The sequence below is a fragment of the Protobothrops mucrosquamatus genome, unplaced genomic scaffold, assembly GCF_001527695.2.
Source record: "Protobothrops mucrosquamatus isolate PMUCROS unplaced genomic scaffold, P.Mucros_1.0 scaffold787, whole genome shotgun sequence".
Lineage (NCBI taxonomy): Eukaryota > Metazoa > Chordata > Lepidosauria > Squamata > Viperidae > Protobothrops > Protobothrops mucrosquamatus.
This window is the reverse complement of record NW_015387055.1, coordinates 532,978-551,420: the sequence shown is the minus strand read 5'-3', so window position 1 is coordinate 551,420 and position 18,443 is coordinate 532,978. Positions and strand designations below refer to the sequence as shown.

Sequence of the window (18,443 nt, the reverse complement as noted above, 5' to 3'; positions counted from 1 at the left end):
ACAACAAGACAGTCACAGTGTCTACAACGCTAAATCTCCCCCGGGCAGGGGCGAGGGCAGAAGAGCCGGGGGGGGCTCACTCTCATTGCAGCACCTGCCCCCTGGTCTCCGGCAGCTTCAGGGCCAGAGAGCTGCCCACAGCCAGGGCCGCTGATGCCAGTAAAATGGGCACGGCTTTTGTGATGCCCACAAACGACGTGAAGATGCTGATGCCCAAAACCGCCGCCAGCTTGCAGAGAGCATTGAGGAAGCCAAACGCGGTGGTCCTGGAAGCAGGGAGGGGGAGGCCATGAGGAGGGGGAGGAAGGGACAGTGGGATGCTTTTGTGGGTGCAGAGCTCTGACTGGGTCTCCCCCCTCCCTTCTGATTCCAGTGGCCGGGAGGGATCACCATCCATTCAAGAGCGAGGCCACCAGGAGCCCATCAGTGGCAGAAGCACAGAGGATGCCCGAAGGAGCCCCCCCTACAAACAGGCTCACGGGGGCAGTTATTTTCCCCAAGACAACCCTTGTGTACACACACACAGTGTAGGTGAGACCCATTCCCCAGCTATCCCGGCACGCTCACCTTCTGTCCGAAGGGTACAGCTCCACCGTGAGGACATCCAGGGCGTTCCAGGAGGCAATGCTGACCCCGCCAAACAAGCAAAGGAGGGCAATCATGGCTGACTCGCTTTTGCCGAAGGACAAAAAGAAGCAGCTGATGCAAGACATGACGCTTGAGCCGGCTGCGTTGGTCGGAGGAGGAGGAAGACAAGCATTAGCTCAACACGGTCCTCCGTTTCTAGACCTCATTGTGAAAAACGGGCAGGCTCAGAAACCTTTTTGCCTCCACTAGGAAGTCTTGCCCAGACCAGGAATCCCCGTGGCTGGTTTCAAAGCCTCTTTATCCAGACAGATCCCACCAGGGCATCGGACATCCATCGTCAGAGCCCAGAAGGAGTCCGGTGCCACACCAGATCCTAAACCAGCCCACCACACGACTGACCAGTCGGCCCCTTCACAGCTGGTCCTGAAAAGGGGCCACCCATGTCTCTCAGGTGGCTTTCCCCCCCCCCAGTACGACCTGCTGAGGGGGGGGGCTGATCCCTGCCAAGCATTTGCCAAAAGGGAGGCCCCTCACCCAACATGCGAAGACGCCCGATCTTGTCCATCAGGAGCGCAGAGACAATGTTGCCTGGCAGCACCGCCAGGGTGCCCAGGAAGCTGACAAAGTAGATCATGTAAGCGTTGTTGTCATCACTGAAATCCAGCTGGCACCCTTCTTTGTTGTGCAGGAAAGTGCTGTTGACGATCCGGCTGTCGATGAACTTGTACTCAAAGAGGTCTGGGGGGAGGGGGCGAGAGACCAGGGCTTAGGCCCGTTCCCTAAAGAAACCAGGCAGATCCCCCCACCCATAGGGGCCAGGTCCCGACCCCTAACCCCCTCCCCTCCGTCTGGTCAAGCCAGTCCTTGGCCCGCCCAGGAGCCCGTCTGGTTATGGCCGCCGTCTCAGGACATCCTTTTTTCTGAATGGCTTGTTGCAGGCCCCTCGGTGCCAACAGCTCCCACCAACCCGGCTGGGTCTGCCTGCCGGTGTCTTCCATCCCATAATTCTATTCTATTCTATTCTATTCTGTTCTGTTCTATTCTATTCTATTCTATTCTATTTTTCTGTCTTCGGTTGGTCAGGAAAGCAGCCGCACCGCAAAGGCTGTGACTTCTTCACGGGGGATATGAGGTGGGCTCAGCAGTTCTCAGAGGCCTTTGAGAAAGCCCAGCCGAGGCGGGAGAGATGATGGAGGCTTCCCAAGGACCCCCACCCACCCACCCACCCTGAGGTGCCCGGGAGCAGCTCAGTCCCCCCTCAGACACGTTACCTGTGTTGTAGAAGACGGTGGCCAGAAAAGTGCAGTTCCTGAAGAAAGTATTGCTCGACGTGACGTCCTCAAAGTAGCACTCTTCAAACAAAGAGTCAATGAAGGTGACCGACTTCATCTTGAGGCCAATAAACCTGTCCAGGGCAGGAAAAGAGAGGAGGTTGAGGGTCCACTGCTGAATTCACACAGGCTGCTATGCCCTCTGAGGTGGCTCCTTCAGACTTGGCGTGACGCGGCTCTGTGCCTGCAGTGGGTGGCGGGCCATGCTCGGCCAGGCTACAAAAATGGACCTGGAAAGTATCTCTGCTTTGGGAGACTTTGCAGCAGTGTGTGTGTGTGTGTTGTGGTAGCCCATCCCTTTCCTTGTCCAGAAAAAACACAGAAGGGGACAGCCCAGAGATGGCGCTGCTGAAGGAAGCATCCAGTCTCCTCTCTGCCCCAACCGAGCCTGCACTGCCCCAACTGAAGCCCCACCCCGGCGGGGGGGGTACTGGTCACAGGGCCAGCCTCTGAAGCAGAGCGTCACCTACTTGTCATTGAAGTATTCCCCCCGGCGGTGGATCTGGTTCTCCAGGGTGAAGTTGAAGGTGATGTGTCTGAACGTCTCGTTGTTAAACACTTTTGTGCGGGAGGCATATTCCACATTCTGGAGGTGCTTAATCATGTCTGGGAACCAGACGGTCAGGCCGTAGTAGCTGCCCGGTGGCCAAGGTAGGTGGTGGAGGAGGAGGGGAGAGAAAGAACCAGAAAGGTTTGGAGGACCCTCAACTGGAGAGAAAGGCTGGTTTCCCAGAACACCCTTCTTCCCAACTTGAAGGGCGTCGGGGCGACGACTCCCAGGATCCCCCACTGGGCGAGGACCTTGGTGGGCTCCAACGTGGCCGTGGCTTGTACTGTCTCTGGCGGTGTGGCTCGTGGGCGGGAGCGATGTGAGGTTTGCTCTTTGTTACTTAAAGGCTTAACAGTGTTACTCTTTGCATCCCCGCACAGACTAGGGGCTCGATCCTCGTGGCTCCGTGAATGTCAATTCAACATTTCATTCTAGGAACCCTGCCAATCATCTCAGAGGTTTGGGCCCCTCTTGTTTTTCAGAGAAGGGACCGGTGCACCTCCCTTCCTCTCTCCCTCCCCTCCCTCGAGGGAGATCTGTGGATCCAGCGCCAGGTCGCCTGGCTCTCCCCCAGAGTGGCTCACCTGAAGGACATGGTGAACCAGACCGCCATCATCATCAACGTGACCCGACGATACTCGGGAGCAAAGCACTGGTGGAAGTTTGCCCAGACCTGTGGGAGGGGAGGGGAGGCGCTTGGAGCTTCCCGGGTCTGGGATGCAGCCAGGGGCGCTAGGGGCTTGGGCAGATCCTTTGGGAGGCGGTCCCTGCCCTGAAAGCCTTTTGTAGAGGCCGCAGGTGAACTGCAGCTTCCCCTGCCTGGTGTGGTTGCCCAGCACGGCTCCCATGAAGGGAACCCAGCAGTCCCACAAACCCTCCCCCCCCAGCCCCCACCCTGGACAACTGACCTGCTGAGAAAGATTCAGGAAGCGGACCATCCAGCGCCGGTACCAGGTCCCTGTGTCCGACTGGATCTCGACCAATTCGTCCTCCTGTTTGATTGTCTTGATGTGGGTCACCTGCCAATGGAATGTGAAACTTGAAAGTCATCCAGAGCCCCCCCTAGCCGAGAGAGTAGCAGAGGGGTGTCCCTGCTCACAGATGCAGAGACCTGGTGGTGGGCAGGTCAACAGGAGGAGGTAGGAGGAAAAAGAAGGGTTCCTACCGAGAAGACCCGTTCAGGGTGGCCTTTTGCCCTCATGTTGGTGTCATGGACCTGCTTCAGAACCATCCAGGCCTCGTCATGCTTGCCGTTCTAGAAAGAGAGAAACATGGGGGTGTCTACCCGTTTGCTCCCCAAAAATCTTCCTCTGCCCCTCACCCCTCGGAGGCTCAGCTCTTGGACCCTCCCCGCATCGGCTGCTGGGGGACAGGCAACGGGGAAGCAGCCTAGGGCTCGCTCCGGCCTAGGGCTCGCTCTGCGGGCATCTAGCAGCCCTCTCCACCCCTTGAAAGGAGGCACCGGGGTCTTCTTACTTCCAGGAAGAAGCGGGGGCTTTCCGGCATGGTGGTGAGGGCCCCGATGGCAAAGACCGACGGAAAGGCGCAGACCAAGACGAAGACGCGCCAGCTGTGGAACTGGTAGGCGGATCCCATTTGGAAGCTCCACCCTGAGCGACGGGGGGGGGGATGATGGAGAAGAGGGCTTTACAAAAGGAGAATGTCCGCTGCCTATGAACACTCTCCTCCCCCCCCCCAAAGTCTGAGCCATGGAAGCCTACAACTCCAGCCTATCGGGAGCAACAACGGCCGAACCTTGGCTCTCCTCCCCAGCTTCCAAACCCCATGTGGGCACACCTGGCAGACTCCTACAGATTGGGGACCAACCCTGCTGCTTGCTGGGTTGGGACACTGCCCAACGTGGGAGGACAGATGGGTCAACGTGTACAAACGAGGACCAGTTTCCGTAGGGCCAAGAGGAAATCCCACTGTCAGCCAAACTGGAAAGGGTTCAGCCCCACGTGGGTCTGCGGACGTCCTGGTCCTTTCTTTGCCCCTGCCCTCGGGGACTCACCGTAATGGGGGATGATGGCCCAGGCCATGGCAGAGGCGTAGATGCCGCCAATCATCCAGAACATGCAGAGCCAGCTGAGGTGCTCGCCACGCTTCTCCTGGGCCAGGAACTCCGAGTAGTAGGAGAAAACGATGGGGATGGACCCCCCAATGCTGGGAGGGGAGAGAGCAATTTCAGAAGAGGGACGGGGAGACCCCCGCCACCCTCCTGGCCAAAACGACCCGGGCAGCCCCGTTCCTTTCCCGGAGCCCCTGCACTGGGACCAGCGGAGATGCCTTCCAGTTGCACCTCAGTGTCTTTGCAAACCTCAGCCGGCCCCGGCTGCCCTCGGACACGCTGCTCTGTTCTGCTGGGGGGGGATGCCCATAGCGCCCTTGCCCTTGAAGGCCATCCCTGGCCTCAGGATGGGAGAAAAGGCGGGCTGTGCCCAGACTGAAGCCCCCAGGGTCCCCTTACCCCACACCAGAGAGCAGCCGGCAGAAGAGGAAAGTGCCGTAGCCCTGCACGAAGGAGGAGAAGAAGGCAAAGACGCTGTTGACCGAGAGCGACATCAGCAGGCACTGCCTGCGCCCCAGCCGGTCTGCCAGGCCGCCCCACAGGAAGGCACCCACCATCATTCCCAGGTAGACAATCAGGCCTGGAGGAGGGAAACAGCAGGAGGAGAGAGAAAGGAGGAGGAGGAAGAGGAGACGGAGACAGGAGTTATAGCAGAGCAGCCATGTTCTGGAGGGAGCTTGGCAATCCTCTGTTCATTCTTGAGGAAAGGATTGGCAGTCAGATAGAGCCTGGCACTATTGAGGGAGGGAGGGGCTTGCATTAACACCAACCCAGCTGGTGACCCAGGCTGAGGGACAGGAGGGGAAGGTGCCCTGTGGCTTCCAGAACATGCTCAGTGGCTGGGGACTCTTTCCACCTGCTGGCGGTCCAGAGTTAACCTCTCCAACATCCGGTCAATTGTGCCTCCTGCAGGACACTCAGCTGGCCTGGCCTGGGCTCTAAGGGCCAGAGGGCTTCTGGCAGCATCTCCACTGCTGTGAGACAATGGCTCCGTCTCACCCTTGGGGTGGGTCTCTACGCTGCTCCCTGGTGGAGAGGCACCCCTGCCCCTCCGTGGCTTCACCTGCACTTTTTCAGGGAGGAACTGGACGGGGGGTTGGGTGTCTGGCTTTTAGAGCGGTCAGACAGTTGACCAAATGGCTCCAGGCTTGAGCCAGTGTTGGAGTGACCAGGAGCTAGGAGGGGAGATACCCCCCCATGAGCACCTTGATGGGCTATTTGAATGTTCACTGGAGGCACCAGCCCTCAAGAAGCCACCGTGTGGTCCCGGACAGGCCTTGCTCTGCTTACTGGGTCAATGCACCCTCCGGGCAGCCTCTCCCACCCTTTGCTGAGGCCTCGGTGCCCGTCTTCTCCAACCATCCTGGCTGTCAGAGAGTCCCGGCCAACGGAAGCTGCCCAAGGCCTTCGGAAGGCAGCCTCGTCAGTGGCAGAGCTTATGAGACCCACAGCGGTGGAAAAGGGCCCGGCAGACCTGCAAGGCCCAAATTAGAAGGAAGTGGAGCTTTGCTGCCCCACTCCTGCCCGACCTTTCCCCACCAGAAATGGGGAGGAAGGCTGGCTCTGCCGCACTGCAGTGGTGTCGCATGGAAAGCTGGCTCTGCTATTGCCTCAAAAGCTTCACACACACACACCCCCCAGATTTCTCACACACACACCCCAGGCTTCCTCCCCGCTCTTCCTTTCTGGGGAATTTAATTCTGCTGCGCTCTCCCCTCCTGCCCACCCCCGCCAGCCTCCTTGCAGCGCCCCAAAGCAGCAAGGAGATAAGCTGGGGAGGGGGCTGGTCTCTGCACAGAGCCACTAAGATGGAGAAGGGGAAGATGAGTCACCAACAGCACGTCGTCGTCGTCGACACAGGGGCTGACTCAGTATCTCGACGGTCGCTCGGCGACAAGGACGTCGTCGGTTCCCCGAAGGTAAGGAAAGTTCTCTACTACGGGGGGAGACATGAGCCTCAGTGACGGACCCCCTCTCAACGACGGAAAAAAAGCACACAAGAAACAAGTTTACCTGTGTCTTAGGGGAGAAACCGGGTGAGGTTACTTCAACAGAGAGATGCCCGGAAATGTACAATGCTAAGCAGAGCAGATCCTGCTGGATCGGGCCAAGGATCCCACCGGCACAGATCACCGGTGGGAGCTCAGCCAGCTGGATGGGTGGACCCTGATCACCTTGATCTCGGCCTGTGTGTGGACAGCAGTCATTTCCTCCATGAGCCTTGAAAACCCATCTATTCCATGCGGCTGGCCTGGCGTAGTTTTGATTGTGTTTTGGTAGGGGGTTTTATATGGGGTATTTTAGAGCAGGCTTTTTATTTAATATTTATTGTGATTTTTATTATTGCCTGTTCACCGCCCTGAGTCCCGTAAGGGAGATAGGGCAGTATATAAATTTAAATAATAAATAAATAAATGTATTTAACTCCCCCCCCAAAAAAAAAACTATCTGGTGGCCCTAATGGCATGGTTTATTAGTAAAATTAAAGAATACCGAGAGCTAATATTTCAGGAAAAAATGAAAACTTACAGCACTGTCCTCCCTGCTATGTTAGTTTTTCATGGGCAGGGAATCTGCCTACTTGCATCCAACGCAGAGCAGTCTTACAATCCCAAATTCCAAAGTGGTGCCATCACTTGCAAACACAGCAGCTCTACAGAATCGGTTTCTATGGAATCTCAGCTCTGTCCCAGAGGCCTGTGCACCGAGTGGTCAGAGCCTTAACTGTGCTCTCGATCTGTCTGATCCCATAAAGGCCGTACTGGTGGCGAGGGAGCACTATCTAATCTGAACGTTGGCTACAAATATTTTCTGCCAGCCAGGAAATTAGCCGTGCCGACTCCACAACTCATTCCACGTGAACTGGTGTGACTTCCTCTAGGGCTGCAAATTTCTTGCTAAAATTATTACTCCTCTTTCCTCAGCTGCAAGGTCCGTGCAAATATTCCTCAACTGGGAATCACTCTTGGTAAAAGTATATGTGGGTGAAGGTAAACCTTTTATCAAGCAATAAATAAGGATTGTTTTTGTTCAAAAAAACAAACCTATTTCATCTCAATTCTACAAGAAAGCCTCATCTCCCTTCTTTTTTATAATCCTGGGTGAAGCTCTAGGCCTCCAAGAGGGGGTTGGGAAAGTTAACCATGCTCATCTATTGTCTTCTGAAATTTAAAAAAAAACCCTGGGTCTACAACCACAAACACATTATCGGGCCAGCCCCCACTAATTCCCCACTAAATCACCACGGCCTTCCTGGGGACTTACCCAGCATGCCTTTATTGGAGTCTGACAGGCACATGTCCTTCTCGGCACTGGGGAGGACAAAGCCGACCACAAAAATCTCCACTCCGTCAGCCATGAGGGCCAGTCCGAGCACAAAGTAGAGCGTCCACTGGAATTTCCCGTGTCCGCACTCTTGCAGAATCAGCTCATACTGCTGAGACAGCTCCTCCTTCTCCTTCTTCTTCTCTCCTTCCAGGTCATCGAAGTCTCTGAACTCGCTGGCTGCCTCCGGGCTGGCCGTCAGCCGGTCTCCCCCCTTCAGGGAATCATTCCGGGGGATCCCCTGGTACTCCCCCTCGTAGACCTCGTCGTCTTCATCGTGGCCTTCCGTGGCGTCGCTGGAGGCCCCTTCCTCGTCGGCCGAGGGCTCCCCACGGTAGTATCCGTCTTGGGGCTGATAGTCGTCATCGTCCTCTTCCTCAAAGCGAGCGTAGGCGCGCTTGGTGTACTCGTCCTGCACGCGGTCCACCCCCTTGCCCACCTTCTTGGACGCCTGCTTCTTCACCTCCTTGGCGATGTCCTTTGCGCCGCGGATGAAGGCGGTCCGGTCTCTAAAGCCTTCGTCCATGGCTCCCACCAGCCCTTTGGGCCTGGAGATGAAAGGGGGAGGAAGGCGCAGGCGGCTGGGCGGGAGGCACCGTATTCAGCACCCACCGGCAAGGCAGGCAGCTCCTCCTTTTGGCAGACGCTCCCCCTTCAAGGACCAGCTCTTTGCGGGTGGCGACCCATGTGCCTGAGCCCTGGAGAGCGATGCAGAGGGGCCTCCACTGGGCTGACTGAGAGCGGTCCTGCGAAGGAAGGAGACATAGGGTCAGGTGGAAGCCCAACGGACATCAAAGGGCGGGTCAGGTGACCCAACGGACAAGATGGGGACAGGGTTCAGTGGAAGAGTGTAAAAGAAGTCGAGGCACCGAGGAAGAGAACCAGCCAATGGAAACCCCCCACCGCTGCCTTGGATGTCTTTCCAGCTCATCACCCCGCCCCACCCCGTCTCCGGCTTGACTCACCCCCTGCACAGCCAGCCCTCCCTCTTGGGTGGGACCATTCTGGGTGAGAGGGGAGTACTGAGGAAGCGGGTCCTGTGCAGGCATTGCCATCTTATCCGGGCCTCCCACCTGCTCAGCAATCACACACGTGCAATGAGGGAGCTTGTGCCACACGTCCCACTTGGGAGACCCCAAGGCTTTCCAGAGCCAGAGTTTGCAGCCGGTTTGCCAGGAATCAGGAGTGACTTGAAGGCACACGTTTAAACAAACAAACAAACAAGGGCCACCGATTGAAACTCTTGTTCAATGCAGGTAGCCGAGGCGATCAGTCGGTGACACCACCACCCCCGCGCTGCTCCCAAATGAGCCCCATGTCCTTCCCTCTCCACCGCCAGACAAGGAAACTCAAAGCCGAGGGGCCTTACGATGGATCCTTCCTCGTTGTCCAAGCTGGCAGAACCCTCCAGAAGCATACACCCACACCCCAGGGGACACAGCAGGCTATTTTTAATCTCTGGAAGCAGGAGAGAGATGGGCTGAGAACCAGGGGGCGAATGAATGGTGGTTCCCCAAGGCTTATATCTGGCAAGCCCAGGGATCAGTAGAGATCCTCTTTCTAATTTGTGAAGCTCAGAGCCTCACTTGTTTGGCCTCACTTTCGTATCTTTCCAGCCCAGATTTTTTTATTTGCTTTTGCATCCGTTTGTGATCGAAGGACAAACAAACAATGCACATTTCCCACAGGAAATGTCATCTCTTTTGCCTCCGCTTTATGGCATTGCCCTTCAAAGGGGAGCTGGGGCCTCCTTCAGTGGATCCTGGATTATTTATATGTTACTTATATGTAAGGGTGTAGGTCTTATACATATGTTATATATAGGATGTTTAAAATATGTATGTGTACGCTTTCAGAGAAAGCAACTAAATTTCATGTTTAATGTGTGCCATTGTGCCCACAGGAAAAAAACAATAACAATAAAGGTTATTTCTCTCTCTCAACAAACGGGGGAGGTGGAAGCATCCCCCAGACCCCCTTTTCTTTCTCGCCCAGGAAGGAGCGGGGGGGGGGGGCACTGAAGCAGCCATGCAACCCACAGCAAGACCTCCTGTCTCCCTCCAAACCTGCCCGACTACAAACTCCCATCCCCATCAGGTCGGCCCGTGCCGGGCTCGGCGGAACTTGCTGCGGGGTTGCGAGGCATTTCAGCTGCCCTCGGTGGTCGGTGAGGGAGGCGAAGGGGATCACCTGTCCCCGCCTCGGCCTTACCTAGGAGGCAGCCGAGGGGGGCTCGCAGCCGAGGGGAAGCCGCGGACCTGCCGCCTTATCAGCCTAGAAAGGGGAAGGGAACCGGATCCCTCCAGCCACAGCTCGCGCTTCGGCTCCCCAAAGGCCTCGGATTTCTGCCCGTTTTTTGGTTCCCTGCAGTTGACCGAAAGGGTCGGGAACGGCATCGATGGCATTTCCATAGCTCCACCCAAATGAGCAGATTTTTCCAAAAGGGGGGGGGGGGAGGGAGGAACCGTTTCTTCCAGCGCCGTTTCCACCCGACCGACCCCCTCCCCCTTCCAGTACCGTGCCGGGGCTTCGTTTACCTAGTAGCCGCATTCTGAGCGCGTACAGAGCGCCCTTGCCCACACGACTCGGCCCGGATTCCAGGGGCCGCCTTCTAAGCGAAGAGGGAACGCTTGTTCGGCCTTGCGCGGGGCTCAGGATCCCTCGCCACATTCGCGCAACCTGGAGCTTGCGCACCTCCCCGCCCTGGCATTTTCGCGGCCTCCTTCCAACGTTTGCCCCCAACAATGAACCAAAACACGCGATCCGGGCGCGGAGGGAGCTCCGTTGTACCAACCTGGCAGGGAAGGAGCCCCCCCACTCCCCCGGAACTGCAGACCTACAGCTGGGGAAGGCTCGCCCGCGTTCCTCGCCGGCAACGCCGGTCTCAGCCCGGCCAAAGAGGGACCCAGCCCAGCCCCAGCCTCTCGCGGAGCCCGAGCGAAGCCGGCAGGAGCGGGAGACCCCCAGCGATCCGGCGCGGCAGCTGCCTCGCCAGCGTGGCGGGAAGCCCTCGCCCGCTCGAAAACCCCCTCGATTCGCTCATTAAATCTATTTAAATACGCAAAGACTACGTCTCGGGTCCCACGATTCCGAACGGGCATCGCGCCGGCTGTGAGCTATGGGGAATGTAGTCCAGTCGATTGGGGCTGGGGCTGGGATCCTGTCGGGGCGAGCAAGCGATCGGCCGATCTGAGGAAATGTGGGGCTCCCGAGCCCACCTCTTCCTTTCCGTCCTTTGAGTGGGGGGGGGGGGGGCTCGAAGACCAGGGAGAGAGGCTTCTTTCATAACCACCATTCCCCTCTTTCCCCCCCCTCCCCCGCGCGCTCGGAACCTATTTTTAATTTGCAGCACCGACGGAACCCATCCTCCGCCTCGGCTGCTCCAGAGAGACGGCAGACTTCGTGCGCTTTGGACGGAGGGGGGGGGAGCCCGCTTGCCCCCCCCCCTCCCAATTATTCAGTCGGCCTAAAGAAAAGCCGGCTAGGTGATGATGGAGCCCCCACCCCCACCCCGGCATCCAAGGTCACTTTCTCTCCCGCCAGCGCCATCCCCTTACGGCTCTCTTCCTCTGCGCAGCCCCGGCGGTGGCGGAGCATCGCCTCGGGGACCGTCCCGCAATCCTTCCCCGGCCAAGGCCGGCAATGGGAGCCCGGGGGGGGGGAAGGGGCTACAAGACGCGGGGAGGCAGGCCAAGCTTTCCTAGGACAAAATGGCCACACGAAGGGAGGAACGGCGCTGGCATCCCCCGCGCCCGTCCCCAGCTCTGCCTTTGGCTCACCTTGCTCCCGCGGTACCCAGCCCGTTCGCAGGCAGGCAGGCAGGTATGATAGGTAGGTAGGTAGGCAGGCGCTCGCTCGCTCCCGCCGCCGCCGCTGCACGCCGCCGCTGCTGCAACCGCCAGAGAGACGCAGGGGGAGCAGCGGCGGCGGCGGAGCCTGAGCGCAGAGGTTGCTGCGCCCCTCCAGTCACGGGAGAGTCCATTGTGGCACGGAGGGGAAGGGGACGGGGATGACAGCCCGCCCGGGGGGGGGGACGGACGGGCCGGCCGGAGCGGGACGTGGCTCGGCCAGGAGGGGGCTGCGCCGCGGTCCCGCTTTCCCCGCATCCCAGCAGGAGCCCCTTTGGGCGCAGCGCAGCGCACCGAGCGAGGCGAAGCGGTCGGAGGGAGGACGCGGCTGCCTCTCCCGCGGGAACGGGGACGCGGCGGAGACGACTTACCGAGCCCTCGCTTGCGCTGCCTTTTTTCCTCGGCGCTTGTTCGAAGCAGCCTTTTTTTGAAAAAAAAAAAAAAGCCAGGGCCTGGAGGACGGACCCGAGTGACACCAGCCAGCCTGGAACAGCAGCGGTGCTCTCTCTCCCTTGTATGTCGCGACCCTCTTTTCCTTTCTACATCCCCAGTTTCTGGCCAACGACCAATTCAACCCACCCACCCCAAATAAGCCAATGGCCCACTGGTTTCTGGGCTCTGTACCCTCAACCCAGCAGCGTGGAAGGGCTTCAGGCTTCCTTAGCGTGGGTGCCCAGAGAAACACCCCCCCCCAAAGTGCCTTCTGCTCCAGAGATGCCAGAGGGCACCTGGGCTTTGTCTGGAACAGATCACAACTCCCATCTCAGGCGGGCAGCTTGACTGGGGTGGGGGGGAAGGAGGGCATCTTTAGTGTTTGATGGTGGTGCCCGGAGAGGGCCAAGGCTGGCTGAAGGGTCTGGAGGAGCTCTTCTTGGTCAGAGGTGGTCAGATGGCCAAACTCTGGGAGAGCAGGGTCTTGGGTCTCCTGGGGGGTGGGTCTTGCTATCCAGAAGGGAAGTGCAGCTTAGTGGAAGGGAGATGCGCCAAGGTGTGGGGAGTGTGTGGGGGGGTGAGCCAAAGGAAGCCCAAGGTCAGAAGCCAGGAGGAAGGAGAATGCTTTAAAGCAGGGGTAGTCAACCTTGGCTCTTTTATGACTCGTGGACTTCAACTCCCAGAATTCCTGAGCCAGCTAAGCTGGCTCAGGAATTCTGGGAATTGAAGGTCCACGAGTCATAAAAGAGCCAAGGTTGACTACCCCTGCTTTAAAGCCAGAGTGCATCTGGCTTGAATTCCTTCAATCTGCTGCCAAAGGAAAGCCAGCACTTCGCTTCCAGAGAGAGATTCCGGGATGCCAGCCAGCTGAAGCCTTGTGGTTTTTGTCTAGGAAAGGGCTCACCCTTTTCTGTCTGGGAGACACCCCCCCCCGCCCTGCCTCCTTCAAGGTATGGCGGCCTAACCCAAGAAAAGTGTTAATTGCTGCACAATTCGCCCTCTGGGCTGCCCAAGAGGTCCTGCTTCCCATCAGGCGCTGTGCTTCTCCCTCCCCCATCTTGGCCTGCTCCTCTCCCACCCTGAGGAAGCTCCAGAGGGTCTCCTGGCAAGGCAGGCGGCAGAGTCCCCTTCTCTCCTCTTCCAGGACAAACCGAATTGACACACAAAATATTGTTCGGCGGTGGTGTTGCGAGCCCATACGAAGACTTTCCCCTAACGGAGGACCCAGAAGCTGCCACTTTGCACACACACACACACCCCCGGGATCCCCTCTGCGCCTGCTGCCCAAATGAGCTGCTGGGTACGTGCGCGGCTGCTGGGCACACGCAACGGTCTCACAGAAGCAGCCTCGGCGTGCGCTGCGGAGTTTGTGCCACAGCGGCGCCCTCGAGTGGCTGCAAGATTCTAGCATTCTGCGCTCGGCGTCGGTTTCCAATGAGATGCAAGCTCAGAGCAGAGAGGAATTTGCAGGACAGGAAAAGTGGACCCCAATCAGGATGTCATTCAATGCTAGTTTGGGTATTTAAGAAACATTCTCCCAGTTACACGGTAGACCAAGGGTTATTACTGCAGCTGATCAGGCTCTAGGTTGAAACACGTTGAAACAGGCCAGATTCTAGTTACTCTTAAGACTCAGACTATCCTTTTATCTTTCTGGCTGGGGAGCTTAAGAAAAGGAAGGTGAACTACTTGGAAATGTTTTTCACAGAGGCCTAAATCCCATTTCTCACGTCAACTTCTTGTACCCAATTTACAATCATCTACCACCATCACCCATCAGCATCTTTTCCAATGAATAAATGTGCTATTAAAAAGCATGTGCTTTTCATTTAAAAATATTTTTTGCGACCATACAGGCACTCCTTTGAAATTTTCCAAAAGTATGTCAGTTCTTTGTAAAAACAAAACAAAACCCCAAAACCCTGAAATTTAGGGGTCCTGCAAAAATAGAACACTTCCTGGTCTCACTCCCCAAGACACAAGAACGAGGGATTAAAATAAGTGCTGCCAGTTTTATCCACTTGGTAAGGAACGTGTAGACAGCATGAAGAGACAGCTTTAAGGCTTAACGCAGCACCGTTAGGAGGTGTTGAATTTTTGTTTAACAAGATATTTTTTGACATTCAGAATGTGGGATAATTATCAGTTCTTGGCCTAGGATCACACTGACGATGTAGAAACCAGGAAGCTTCATAGATCTTACATCGTTCTTTCCAGGTACGCGAGTGGAACCCGTCACTATCCTTCAGCCTCACTCAAACCCATCAAGCCACGTCCATCCCATCCTTACGCTAAGGAAGGAGGGTCTTCTGCATCTTGTCAGCTAAGTCAATCCCTGTTATTTTTGTATCAAGAGCTTCATCTGTCTCTGTGGGGGAGAAATTCAGACTTGGCACCTTGGTTAAGGCCTCGTGGAAGGTGGCCTGCGGTTGGGTTCAAGGGGGCGATTCATAGCTCTTTGCGGGAGGGGATGTCGCTCTGCAAACTGACTCGGGGAACACAAGATCTAGTGGTACAAAATGGGTTGTTTTGCACCGGTCCCCTCCTCCCAGTCAGGACAATCCTATAGACCAGTGGTGGAGAACCTATGGCACGGGTGCCAGAGGCGGCACTCAGAGCCCTCTCTATGGGCACGCGCACCGTCATCCCAGTCCTAGGCCTTCAGCTGGGTTTTATAAAACCTTTTTGCTTTAGGCCTCCGCCGCCGTATGCCAAAAAAAAAAAAAAAAGTTCAATCAGTCAATTTCAACTTCCAAAAAAGATCTCGCAAAGTTGGAATTGATAGAACTTTTTCGTCCCACCCAGTCTGCCCTTACCACCGCAGCCACGCCCACCCAATGGGCCACGCCCACCCGGCACCCGACGATGCATAAGTGGGTTTTGGGTTGCAGTTTGGGCACTCGGTCTCTAAAAGGTTCGCCATCACTGCTATAGACTCTGGACCAAACTAACACCATGTTTAACCACTGCATGAATTTTTACTATAAAAAGTACCAACAGGCACAGACTGTTTTTTTTGGGAATGCAGGCTGAGGGCATGCCAGGTGTAGGCACTGAGGAATTTCCAGGAATGGCATTTCACTGATAAGCTGGTTTCTCATCCATCTTAATTTTGAGCACGACTCTGAAAGTATCACCAGGCAGCCTCTTGCCATGGCAGAATGCATTATACCTATGCAGTTAAAATATTTATCGCTATATACAGCTTGCGATGATCACCACGCTGGCTTTCATCTCCTATTTCTTGAAATCTATCAGGACCAATGTGCCTGGAGGGCATTTACATTTGGGCATCAAGTAACCCTCCCCCCTCCATGTTCAACATTCAATAAGGGAATAGCAGTGAAGTCATCCAATACCTGGGAAGGGCCTGACACTTGGAAAGGCCACCCTGCCCTACTAAACTGGATGCTTAAGTCCCCATGTAACTCTCCCTACCCAATTCGGTCACCTCCCTCCCTGGTGGAAGGGGCAAATCCTTTTCCAACTCTGTGAGGGCAGGAGAACCACAAAGAAAGCTACAGAAAACCTTCTCATTTTTTTATTTCAAAACAGTTTTTCAGTTGCATTTCACAAACAGGATTATTTAAAAAAGGGGGAAAGTGAAAAAAACCTGCTTTTTGTTTAAGGGAACACAGCTAATAATAGGATGAGCAAACCCTCAATACTGCCGAAGACATGAGCATGTTTTTCACGAAAGAGGGAGATGCCGCTTGCTGGAATGTTTGTCCCCCCCCCCCCACATCGCAAAACAAAACCCAGAAAATGGGAGACCCACAGGAAGTGGCTGTTTTTTTCAGGCGGGCTAGTGACCTGTTGTGGCCTAGGGAGGGAGAGGCCCCCGCATAGGTCCCCGTGGAGGCACCATGGGCCGTTGGGTAGGACGAGGCGGCAGAGGGATGCGCTGGTAGCTGTAGGGAGGGGGCCGAGGGGGGCCATTGTATCCATGGGGTGGCATCAATGGAGGCGGCCCACGCATCCCGTGAGGTGGCATGGGACCAGGATGACCTGGGGAAATAAAACACACGGGCATTAGACAGCACCCAGAAGATGTCCAAGACCGCATCAAGCTGTGAAGATAAGTTACTTCAGGCACAAAGGAATCAGAACTACTGGACTGTCGGAGGGGGGGGGGGTATTTGATAAAAATTGCTTGCGTTCCCCTTCTTTGGCTTGAAGCCATTTCTAGGAAAGTCAATACCCCTCACACTCCAATGGGCGTTTTGGCACTAAACCACAAGAGGTGAGAAGAGAATACCCCAAACCCTTCCACTTACCCATTGGCGATCCAAAGTGAGGTCCCCTGGGTGGCATGCCCATGGGTGGTGGCCCAGGATGGGGCATGCCTGGGGGTGGGCGTGGAGGTGGCTGCCCCCCTGCGCCTGGGGGTCCAGGGTGATGTGGGCCCATCCCGGGCATTCCATGATGGACTTGCATTTGCGGCATGCCTGGGAAGGTAAACAAAAGGCAGGGATTTCTCATGCACGCATTCACACAGTTCCAAAGACACAGACTGTGTCAGGAAGACCTCACGCCCACATCATACTGCTGGTTTACAGGGGCCACAGCTGGATCCCACTCTTCCCAAACTCTCCCGCAGCCCCCAGCATTGAGATTTCTCAGTGACAAAGGCAGAGGCCGGTCTTCTGCCGAGAAAGTAGTTGTCCAAACCACAGAACATACCTGGATGCATCCCACCAGGAGGGAAAGGATGTGGGTGGGGAGGATGCGCCCCCCCGGGGGCTCCTGTGGAGGGAGGTCCTGGGGCACCTGCCCCTGGTGGCATGGGTGGAGGTGGCATGGCTGGAGGCAGTCCTGGGGGCAAAGCTCCCGGAGGGGGTACTGGTGGAGGAAACGATCCAGGTGGGGGGATGCCTACAATGGAAAATCACAGAACACTCTTGAATTATTGGGGAAAGCACCCAACGACTCGCTGGTTGCTGAGTCGCTCGTCAATGTTTTCAGACATTAAGAACTCAAGCGGTGAGAAAAAAAACAATCGTCAGAAGGCAAAAAGGAACCAGAACTAAGGAGCTACCAGCCCCAGCGCTGGCGTACCTGGAGGAGTAACCCCGGGTCCCAAGGTGGTAACCACTGGCGTGGGCACCGACGGTGGAGGCGGAGCGTCTGCAAAGAGTTGGTGCGGCCGGTCGGCCTGGGAGAGGGGGTTCTGTGCCGCGAGGAGGCGCTCAGCGGCGGAGCCGTGCCTCTCCCCCTTGGAATCCTTCTTGAAGGCGTAGGAGACGGTGATGGGGCGGTTGCAGAGGTACTGTCCGTTCATCGCCTCAATGGCGGCATCGGAGGCGTCGAAGCTGGCAAAATTGATGAAGGCGTAACCCTTGGAGTTGCCCGTGTCGGGGTCACGCATGATCTTCGGGGTCTGCAGGATGACCCCGAAGGCGCTAAATGTGTCGTACAGCAGCTTCTCGTCAATCTCCGGATCCAGGTTGCCGATGAAGATGTTGGCACCCACGTCCAGGTTCTTGTTGTGGGCCGAGGCCTTGTTGACCCGGATGGGCTTCCCGTAGAGTTTGATCATGTTCATGATCTTGATCGCGTAGTCGGCGTCCTCTTCGCTGAGGAACTCCACGAACCCGTAGCCTGAAAGGACACCACCGGGAGAAGGGCTTGCAGCCGGCCGTGGCCCTCCACTGTGCCTCGGTTCCCCCACCATCACCCCACCCCAGTGGCGGCTGGCCTCCTGGCCAAGCCAGCTCCCCACTCCGGGCCCGGCCGGGGCGCCCCGAGGAAGCGGCGATTTTATTTATTTATTTGTTTTGATTTATATCCCGCCCTTCTCCCAACGGGACTCAGGGCGGCTCACAACATATTTAAAAACATAGACATGTTTACAACCCCCACCAGATAAAACCAAATTAAACCAATAATTGGGGGGAAGAGCCGGCCGCGGCCCCGCTCACCTTGGTGCTGGCCCGTGACGCGGTCTTTGGGCATGTGGGTGTTGACCACGGGGCCCGCCTGGAGGAAGAGCTCCCACAGGAGCGGCTCGCTGACCTTCTCGTCCAGGCCGCCCACGTAGACGGTGGCATCTGAGGGGAGAGAAGCGGGGGGGGGGACGGGGGTCAGGCGGCGGCAGCGGGGCTCCGGGCGGCCTCCAGACCCCTTCCGGACCGGCCGAACGCAGAGGGAGGAGGGCGGCTGGAATCCAGCCCGCCGGGAGGCACCTCCTGCGGATGGAGGCGCCCCTCCTCGCCCGGGCCTGAGCAGCGGCCGCCCCGCGCCACCCCGAGCCCGGCGCCGTTACCTTGGTTCCGCTCCGAGATGGGGCCCGCCGCCAT

The 18,443-nt window shown here is 56.9% G+C and overlaps 2 protein-coding genes across 2 annotated transcripts; both read right to left on the bottom strand.

The window, feature by feature from the left end:
* Positions 1 to 82: 82 nt before the first annotated feature.
* Positions 83 to 8,390, bottom strand: SV2A (synaptic vesicle glycoprotein 2A). The gene is made up of 12 exons (XM_015818775.1): positions 7,805 to 8,390; positions 4,940 to 5,120; positions 4,484 to 4,635; positions 3,946 to 4,079; positions 3,635 to 3,724; positions 3,378 to 3,488; positions 3,054 to 3,142; positions 2,390 to 2,554; positions 1,860 to 1,993; positions 1,123 to 1,326; positions 568 to 727; positions 83 to 266 (listed from the first exon to the last, which is right to left on the bottom strand). Exons 1-12 carry the CDS (start codon positions 8,388 to 8,390, stop codon positions 83 to 85), a joined length of 2,190 nt encoding a protein of 729 aa, XP_015674261.1.
* Positions 8,391 to 15,695: 7,305 nt separating this feature from the next.
* SF3B4 (splicing factor 3b subunit 4) lies at positions 15,696 to 18,443 on the bottom strand. The gene is made up of 6 exons (XM_015818774.1): positions 18,410 to 18,443; positions 18,066 to 18,194; positions 17,203 to 17,745; positions 16,828 to 17,019; positions 16,422 to 16,592; positions 15,696 to 16,152 (listed from the first exon to the last, which is right to left on the bottom strand). Exons 1-6 carry the CDS (start codon positions 18,441 to 18,443, stop codon positions 15,968 to 15,970), a joined length of 1,254 nt encoding a protein of 417 aa, XP_015674260.1. The 3' UTR covers positions 15,696 to 15,967.

Bases quoted from the DNA above. Each gene is read 5' to 3' on its own strand.
- SF3B4 (XM_015818774.1), bottom strand. From the start codon at position 18,443: ATGGCGGCGGGCCCCATCTCGGAGCGGAACCAAG. The intron at 17,746-18,065 runs GTGAGCGGGGCC...GTGTCCTTTCAG, and splicing joins CGTCACGGGCCAGCACCAAG to GCTACGGGTTCGTGGAGTTC. The intron at 16,593-16,827 runs GTATGTTCTGTG...TTACCTTCCCAG, and splicing joins TCCTGGTGGGATGCATCCAG to GCATGCCGCAAATGCAAGTC.
- SV2A (XM_015818775.1), bottom strand. From the start codon at position 8,390: ATGGACGAAGGCTTTAGAGACCGGACCGCCTTCATCCGCGGCGCAAAG. The intron at 5,121-7,804 runs GTAAGTCCCCAG...TCCCTCCTCCAG, and splicing joins CTCCAATAAAGGCATGCTGG to GCCTGATTGTCTACCTGGGA. The intron at 3,725-3,945 runs GTAAGAAGACCC...CTCTCTTTCTAG, and splicing joins GCCCCCGCTTCTTCCTGGAA to AACGGCAAGCATGACGAGGC.